This window comes from Pelobates fuscus, chromosome 4 (genome assembly GCF_036172605.1).
Source record: "Pelobates fuscus isolate aPelFus1 chromosome 4, aPelFus1.pri, whole genome shotgun sequence".
NCBI lineage: Eukaryota > Metazoa > Chordata > Amphibia > Anura > Pelobatidae > Pelobates > Pelobates fuscus.
Window position 1 is genome coordinate 82,871,037 of NC_086320.1, and position 9,772 is coordinate 82,880,808.

General features: G+C 39.7%; 1 protein-coding gene across 1 annotated transcript in view; it reads left to right on the plus strand.

The window, feature by feature from the left end:
• The window catches only part of CPA6 (carboxypeptidase A6), a 68,019-nt gene extending 65,637 nt beyond the window's left edge, over nt 1-2,382 (plus strand). The window contains exon 11 of the mRNA XM_063450396.1: nt 1,086-2,382. Coding sequence (XP_063306466.1) covers nt 1,086-1,273 — 188 coding nt within the window. The 3' untranslated portion in view covers nt 1,274-2,382. The remainder of the gene's footprint in view (nt 1-1,085) is intronic.
• The last annotated feature ends 7,390 nt before the right edge of the window (nt 2,383-9,772 follow it).

Here is a 9,772-nt window from a genome sequence, read left to right on the forward strand (position 1 = left end):
TACATTAACACCTGAACTATGCTTGTTCAAAAAGATGCCTGAAAATTTACCTAAACATAAATGCATAATCCCAGGCAATGTTCTAATTTCAGCCACTATGGCCCTTCCACGTCCCTGGAAGTCTCCTGTAGTTCCGAATATTAAGGAAGTTATTAATCATCTGTTTGAAAATATAAGATGTGAAATCGTGCTTAGGTTACCGTCCCATACACTTAACCTTCTTAGACATGAATGGGATATCAAAGAAAAAGGCATCAGACAGAAGTACAACTAAAATTTTTGACACCACCTGACCAAAATGTTATATATACTTTGTGATATTTTTTACCGTATTACTCAACATTTGATTTATTAATAATTTACTACTTCCAGATAATTATTTATTACATTACCTCCCCCCCCAGTTTGTTTGCTGTATCAATATTTTACTTATCTCATATTGATTGTGCATTTTATTAAAAAAAATTTAAATCTTGCAATCAAAAACAGTTTGAAAAGATTCACAAATATATACTTATTCTGCGCATTATGAATTATTTGTGATCACACATTGCTGCAACCCATGCCTTGCAGTTTTTTTGCTTTCACATTTTGCTTTCACCTTCTTCTTTTCTTAAGTATCTATTATCCACACTTGCTCCAAATTCTACAGAATAAAATACAATTACAAGACCTATTTTCTACTTGCATGGCCCCCATTCAGTAAAGACAAAGGATGATAGAGATATATAGAGCAATATAGTGATCTAACACATAGTGAATTTTATTCAAATTTCTTCATAATTACATTACTGTTTTTCTACCTGACAATAATACTTTTAATTATGAAATCACTCTAACGTTACGTGTGTTACAGGTATTTGGGTAGATCGTGACTCTTGACTCACTCTATGTCTAAATGTGTAGGAAATGATATCTATAAGGAATAGCTTCTTTCTAGGCTTGGGTCTACCAGGCTGGGGTCTACCCTACCTTGCCCATTGTTCCCGGGAGTCTGTTCCTTAATAAAACATCATATCATGTCTTTCTATCCTGTATGATTCCATGCTATAACATTCTTTTTCCATGTATTCCCTGTCTTTTAGACTTGAGTTCAGGCAGCTCTATTGATTGGGCCTACAATAATGGCATACCCTATACATTCGCATTCGAGCTTCGTGACACTGGATACTACGGATTTCTTCTACCAGAGTCCCTCATCAAGCCAACATGTACAGAGACTATGCTCGCAGTTAAAAATATTGCATTGCATATACTCAAGAAGTGCCGCTAGGGTGGAAGACGTCAATATTGTATGTTTTTAGAGTTTAAGTATCTTAAATCCATGGTTCTAACATTTGTTTTGTCAGGGACCCAAATTATGTAAAAACTAAATATTCTTCAGGTGTAATATCCTTAAATTAATGTTAAAACAGTAAAACATTTAGACTCTGCCCCCAATGTGAAGGCAATGCTGCTACTGTAAAGAAAGGATTATGGGACCCTACCCTAAGTCTGACGAATATAAAATATCTGTTCTACCATTGAAGACACACTAAATGCACACTGGGACCCATTTCCGGTCCTGACTCAGTTTCTAAGAGCCACTCTCTTATTTTTGTTATTATACGATTGCACGGTATATGTTACGAACTGAAAAATGTTACTCTTAGAAACAAAAACAAAAAACAGTGTGTGTATGTATAGATATATATATATATATAAAATACACAATCCAGCGCACTCACTTATTCACTAAACAATGATTTCAAATCTAGTTTTATTTAAAAACACCGCACCAAGGCAAAAGATAATGGGGGTTTAGTTACATTATATGATCATATATTGCATAAGTCTGCCACACCATCAATGTACCCCATTCTTGGCAAGTCCTATCCTAGCAGGCTAATGCTTGCTCTTATGAGATTAATCCACTTACTTGGGAAATACTTCCTTACTGCGGCTCTCTGCAAGTCAAGGCTAAATAGGGTCCTGGAATGAGGCACCTGTGACAGGGAGGGGTGCAAAACCCAGGAGTTGGCCTGGACTCCCATAAATATAAATGAAACCAAGAGGGCTGCACTCACCTGAACATGCATACATTATAGGGTGCTGCTGGGGCCAAAAAATACAAAATACAGAATCCAGCGCACTCGCTTATTCACTAAACAATGATTTCAAATCTAAGAGATTGTAATAGTTCTATTTAAAAACACCTCACCAAGGCAAAAAATAATGGGGGTTAAGTTATATATATCAAATAAACCAAACGTCTGTATGAGCTGCGTCTTTTTAAAACAAAACATTATTTTGATGGCTAAATAAATTTTGGTATTTGTGAGAAACAAAAAGTTTTCTACTTCACTCAGAATTAAATGTTATTGCTGTGCCAACGATATAAATCTATCTAGAATAACAGTGTTGCCAGGCGGCTTATACCCAACATCAATCAACATCAAACTAAGATATATTCTGCAGCAGTACGAATTATTTTTGTAACTCTGTAATAAACCACAAATAAGCCGAGCAATATTTCACTCTGTGATAGAGTGTCCCTTGGTACCCTGACTGTGAGGCACCTGCGATCAGATGTAGATATATCACTTGCTTTACTGGACAGTAATGCTTTAATAAAATTGGATTTTGTATGAACCAATACCTGAGATAATTCCTTGTCAATCTAACACAACTTACCTGTTCTGACTTTTACTGCTTCAATATGCAGTGCAGTTTAGCTCATGTTGGTAATTGGAACTGCAAGGATAAAACAAATGAAATAGATAGAATTCAGCTGTATTGTGATTGGCTGCTTATTGTCTTCAGCCAAACAAAATACAAGTAGAATTCAAATCATAGTTATTGTCTACAAAATAAACAGGTGTGAACACACTAAAGGTCCCAATCATTATTACATTGTAAAACTAAAGGCATTCCACAGGGCGTGAAATGCGTTAGGCATATCAATTCTCTGCAGCTTCCTCCTCTCGCCGGCACATTTTTAGATTAATTTTTGCACTGTTCAAAGACTGATTGAGGTATTCATGCCCCAGGGAGGGATCCCGAGTTGTACACTGTACACTCAGCGCACCATTTGGAGCAGCTCTGACAAAACCTAGAGGGACAGGCGGATCCTACTATAATATTGCATCAAGGGAGTAGGAGAGGGCTGGAGAGACAAAAAACGGAATAGGCGGGCTGAAGAGACACACAAGGGGATGGGGGTGTTTGCAGATACATTAGGAGTGGGGGAGACCAGAGAAACATGAACAGAATATGGAGTGGGGAAAGAGAAACGCAAAGGGTAAGGGGGCTGGGGAGACTCACAATGGGAAGGGAGTGTGGATGGAGTGGGGCACATGGGGATTAAGGAGCTGGAGAAAAACCCAAGGGTTAATGAGAGGGTTGGAAAGACAAAAAAGGGATAAAGAGACACACAGAGAAGGGAGGGTGTAAGAGAGACAAATAAGGGGTTGGGACATAGATTGGATAGATATTAGGGAGCTGCGGAGACACCCAAGGGTTCTAGCATCTTTCTCCCCAAAGCAGAGAGTTCAGTCCCCTATTACTTATGTCTTGGTGGTCCCTACAATCACTTCTGTCAAGGACAGCTACAATCTCACACCCCAAAGTTGGTTGTGAGAGGTGTCAATATATAACTGTTAATTCCTTCTAAAATAAAAGTCAAGTTCTCAGAAAAAGGCAGAAATGGGAGCAATTGCACCCCTCTCTTCCAGGATTAAAAGCATGCAGGGTTTGGGGTCTACAGACTTATAGTACATCATGGGATATTTGGGATGGTTTTAGCAAAGTACTGCAGGACTGAGTCAGCGAGCAGGAATTGAGTAGGGCAATGTCTAGTCTAGCACTGGGTGGGTTTATATGTGAACTGGTAGAACATGGTCTCAGTGCTATAAAGGCCTGGACTAGCCAAGAGTCTGACTGCAATATATGGAGCCAACCAGGTTTCCAGACTGTGAAACAAATGTATGTTTTAATGGATAGTGACCGCAAGATGCAATAAGACACGGTTCTAGACAGTCATAACTTTAGAGGCAACAGAGTCACAGGAAACCATGTCTGAGTTTTTCATACAGAGACCTCTATGAATGATCCGTCATGCTGCACCGATCATACTGATCGTGGTTACACATTGCAACTCCAAGAACCTCCATCTGTCAAACCTATATAACGCATGTGCCACGTTACCAAGTTCTCCAGCCAAAATTATACGGTTCGCTTATCTTCCCAACAAATAAACCTGCAATAATCTAATGTGACATGATTTTCAGATAGACCCGTAATCTGTTTTGCCATGATTTGCTGTTTTGTTTTGTTTTTTCTTTATTCCTTTTTTACTATGTGATTTTCTGCTAGGATAAGCATAGATATAACGATTGAAAGAGAACAAAATGTACAGATATTTGATGTTGCGTATTGTTCTTTTTATTTTAAAACAATGGCAGTGTTCTTACTTGCTTCAGAGATACACATGATTGCTAACCATTATTAAAATTATATCAAGGAATGAATATTAACCCTTTAAGTATAACTTGTTTGTCATCAACATAATCTAGTCCCTGAAACATCTCTGCAAGCATAGAATGTCCTATTTATTTAACTATAGCACCATAATAGTAAGAAGAATATTCAATTTTAGAAAAGGATATTACAGAACACAATGTTAATAGCATTTCTTGATCAACTTAAAAAAAGCTAACTCCCTCACCAACCAGTGTGTCCAGGTATATTACATTTAATTTATAAATATGGACAAGGAAAAAAAAGCTTATGTCAATTAGGTTTGTGAAATTAGACCTTCCGTGTAATATTATTGATTGAATTAGTTTAAAGGAAATTCCAAGCACCATAACTACAACAGCGCACCGTAACGTTTATAGTGCCAGGAGTGCCTTAGCACTGAACATCTTAACTTCTACCTGGGATCAGTCCGTGCCGCCCCACAGTGCAGAATTAGCTTAGTGGCGTAGGCTAGTATACCCCAGGTAAGAAAACAAACCATTGAACCAGTTATAGTTCAGCTGAAGAGCAACAGGTAGACAATATGAGATATTAGTAGGACAGCCTTTGTAACTGTGTTGAGATTTCAAAATTTAGGTGCAAGCAAATATAAAGGTAACGGGTAAACATTGGTTGATCTCCACTTAACTATACAAGGTTATGCCCTAAAGTGCGAAAGATATGAGATATATATATGACTGTTTAGTAGATAAACCATCAAGAAAAACATACATGCATTTAAATGTGCATTTTTTCTAAAACAGCTTGACTGCTGTCTTTTCAAGCCCTCCCCTTCTAACCCCACCCAATCTGTGGCTGTCCAATCAGAGACTTCCCAATGTAGCTCAAAGAAAAGTCTTTGTAAATCAGGTGCTCTTGGCAATTTCCTGCTTCTTGAGTTTAGCTCCACTGAGCTAAACAACCTGAAAATAACAGGACTAGTTGTCTGTTTCTCAGCCTGGGAGTGTAACAAGCCTAATTTTCAAAAGTGCTTTAGTGGTCTGGAACGTGCGTTTTTTTTTCTTCTTTTCATATATTTTTCATTAAAGATTTATATATTTTTTACATCAATATATGCAGTACTTTTATATTGAATAAACACAAGACAAATTGTATATGGAGATACATATATCAAATGTACAAAAAGAGTACAAACAAATGGAGTATGCCTCTTTTAAATAGAAAGGGACCTCAATTGATATCTATATAACAAAGTCAATAGCTAACATGTTACCATGCATGATGTCATAATAGAATAATGTCATTCTCACATCATAATGTGCAGAAACATACCTCATGAGATTTGTATTTTCTGAAGTCAGATTCCTGTCTGTGCAGTGAGAAGCAGGACACACTCTTGGAGGATAATGATGATGATGAGAATTAGAAGCAACGTGATGAACGGGGAACAGGGTAATGTACCAGGGCTACAGACTGCTTTGACATGGGATCAGGATATTTTTTTAGTTGTCCAAAAATCTTTTTTCATTGTAAATAAAATGTCCAGGGACAGAAGTATAGCCAATCGCCTTAACATGGGGTCAGGAAGGATTTTTTTTTACTTAAAGGGAATCTCCAGTGCCAGGAAAACAATCTGTTTTCCTGGCACTGGGGGGGTCCCTCTCCCTCCCACCCCCCAATACCCGGTTACTGAAGGGGTAAAAACCCCTTCAGTGACTTACCTGAGGCAGCGGCGATGTCCCTCGCCGCTGTCTCCGCCTCCGCGACGCTCCTCCTATCCATTGCGTCGGCCGGTGGGCGAGACTGATCTCGCCCACCGGCCGAGGGGACCTAATGCGCATGCGCGGCAATACCGCGCATGCGCATTACGTCTCCCCATAGGAAAGCATTGAAAAATCATTTCAATGCTTTCCTATGGGGTTTTGAGCGACAGCGTGAGGACGTCCAGCGACACTCTAGCACAGGTTTCCTGTGCTAGAAACCAAGAAGTTCCCTCTAGTGGCTGTCTAATAGACAGCCACTAGAGGTGGAGTTAACCCTGCACGGTAATTATTGCAGGTTATAAAAAACTGCAATAATTACACTTGCAGGGTTAAGAGTAGTGGGAGTTGGCACCCAGACCACTCCAATGGGCAGAAGTGGTCTGGGTGCCTAGAGTGTCCCTTTAAGACATATTGTTATAGGTATGTGCAAATTTTTTAGTCTTCATCTGGACCAGTTGTTGAAGAAAAAAAATAAATTTTGAGGAAATTTTGTTCTTATTGATTTTATTTTTAATTACGTTAGATCAGAAAATAAATAAAACAACAACAAAACACATCTCCTGTTCTTTCTTTCGAAAATAAAATCCTGTATCATTTTAAACAAACTGAAAATGGATATTAAGAGACAATATGTGGTGAGTTTAAACAAGAGTTAATGTCCAGGTGTGGATGTAATACTGATTGAATAAATATAGCCATTTTCATTTATTTCTTTTTCATTTATTTATTTGGTATGTGAGGGAATTTACTGCAAATTTACATTCCAATGACAGTTTTGTTATTGTTAACCAAATTTCAACCATCACTTTGAACTCCTGACAAGTCACAATTCAGTGAACAATCCTGAAAGTAAATTTAATTTCCATTTGTGGAATCCATGTTTTTGACCCTTTCTCCTGTACATATGGACACAATCAGAATACTGTTCAGCAGGTGGCAGTAGTGCATCAACTATTGATTTCATATTTATACAATGCATTTACGTATGTTGCTATTTCTCTAGACAATATCTACCAATAAGTAAGAGTGTAGTTTAGTTTTGTTGATGCAGGTAATTCCTGCAGGTTAGATTGGGGTACAGATACTCTGTATAATATTACAACCTAACATGACCTTTCATGATTGAGACACATCTGTAAAAATGCTTTCAGTTTTACATTACAATGTCATCATTATTTTACATAGTTTCATCATTAGGAATAGATATTTGTATTCTTCATGCTAGTGTTCCTTAAAGATTAACCTTTCACGCTCCTGTTTCTCTAGTGATCCAAAAGGTGTTGAAAAGCCCAATTTGAGCCATTTTCATATGTGCTGCTGGGAACAAATTCCTACTTGACTCCAAATAGATTTATTCACAAAGGATCACATTTTTCCTGGATCAGACGAATTTGATTTAGGAAATCCTCCAACCTCTATCAAAACGTAAGTGTTTATTCCAACCAAAAAACAATGTTTTCATAAAACACTGCTTTTGGTTAGAGTAACCCTTGCTGTGCTTGTCTACCCCACCCCACAACTAAAAAAAATAATGGGTAATGATGCTGCTGGAGGTGGAGTATGCGGTCGGCAGCACAGGGGTTGAAATCTGCATATACAGACTCTCTAAGCCTATGTAACATTTTCCTCCTTACCTTGCGTTATTTGCGCCCAGCGGCCGTGCATCTGTACAAATGACTTTTGCAACATGTTAATGGACTTCGGCCGCTGCGGATCCAAGACAAATTTTACCTTCACGTCCGCCCACGTTAATGACAACGTCGGCGTGTGTGTGACGTCACGTGGGAAACGCGCTTGCACTTTTTGGGGTCAAAGGCCGTTTTCGGCCAATCAGAAATGTAAAGCACTTATTTAAGCTCAGATTATTTTTTCCTCATTGCCCTGTCGTGGGTTCCCTTAGTGGTTGTCCGAGAGTGTGTTCCTGAGCGTTTATTTTTGGTATTTAACTTTGGCTTTGTTTGACTTCCCTGTATTCTGGTATCCCTGACTCCTGGCTTTCCCTTATCGTTGTGTCCCATTCTGTACCCCCGACCTCGGCAAGTATCCTGACTATTCTTTGGTGTATGAAGTCCGGCCATTCTAAGGCCCGGTAATAAGTAACCTTCTAGTCCTAGGTGTGACACAATTCTACGTGCTGGATCAATTAGTAATCCTGACAGCCTAACACTGGCAGCCCATTGGGAGTAGTAGTATGTAGAATTACTAAGGTCAAATAGCAAGCCATGGTCTAGAACAGGGGTAGACAAGTTTCGGCACTCCAGATGTTGTGGACTACATCTCCCACAATGCTCCTACAGCCATGAAGTTGGCAACGCATCATAGGAGGTGTAGTCCAAAACATCTGCAGTGCTGAAGGTTGCCTATCCCTGGTCTAGCATTACAGAATGCAGGATTGTCAAATACAACCTTAAGTCAAAACTAGGAATCAAATCATTTTAAACACACTCTCAGATTCACCACAAGGGAAACCACAAGAGGGCAAGAGTCAAGACAAAGAGGGCAGCTTATATAGGACTAGGTTAGCAATGGTTTGTCTCCATGATCCCTGCGATGCCAAATGGCGCTGAGCAGATCTTCTACATGTTAACAGATTGGAACTGAGGCATATCGATGAGATATACTGTAGTAGTCTGAGTATTGCACATACATTTGTAGTTGGCTGCACTGGCTGACATTTGCAGAATGGGACATAGGACAAGTCAATGTTCCATTGTACAATATAGGGGGATGGGAACTGGACATTTCTTCTATATTTTTAGATCTAGTCTGATGTAAAACAAAGATATCATATGACTTGGAGCCCAACCTAGTGAAGATAACACAGAGGCCGTTTAACCCCATAAGGATGGAGGCAATTATCCAATTTCTTAATGAAAACAAAACCTAGAATTTGTGCTATGTGTTTCACCATAATTCAAGGGTTTCTTTTTAAAGAGAAACTATAATGCCAGAAAAACAAAGTTTATAGCTCCCTATAGTGTCCAGTTCCCCAGTGGCGTACTAAGGGGGCGGTGGGGTTGCAGACCGCGCCGGGTGCCACTCACTAACGGGGTGCCATGAACAGGGCGGCCGCACAGGTTGCAATGGCAGCTGCACAGCTCAAACACGCAGGGACAGGCAACCGCAGAACTTCAAAACCGGCAGCATCTAAGAAAACCGGGGCGGGCTAATTGGCGGCAGGGCGGAGCCAAATCAGCAGCAGTGGTGGAGCTAAACATGGCCTCCACCCGCTGCTGTCACTGCTGCACATCGAGGGGAAACAGGATGGAGTCTCAGCTTCCCCAAATAACAGACTCTAAGGAATTCAGTTAATCCACTCCTCCAGGCCATATGGTCAGTAAGTAAAAGAGAGAGTGTGTGTGTGTGTGTGTGTGTGTGTGACTGTCTGCCTGTAACTCTGTGTGTGTGTGTGTGTGTGACGAAATGCCTTTTGTCACTGGATTTTTAGGTGACAAACTGCCTTTTTCCCCTGACTGTTGGAGGAGCCTGATTGCCAGCCTCCTGCCTCATGACTATGGCTCTGGGTTGTACGGCCCTTTACAAACATTATT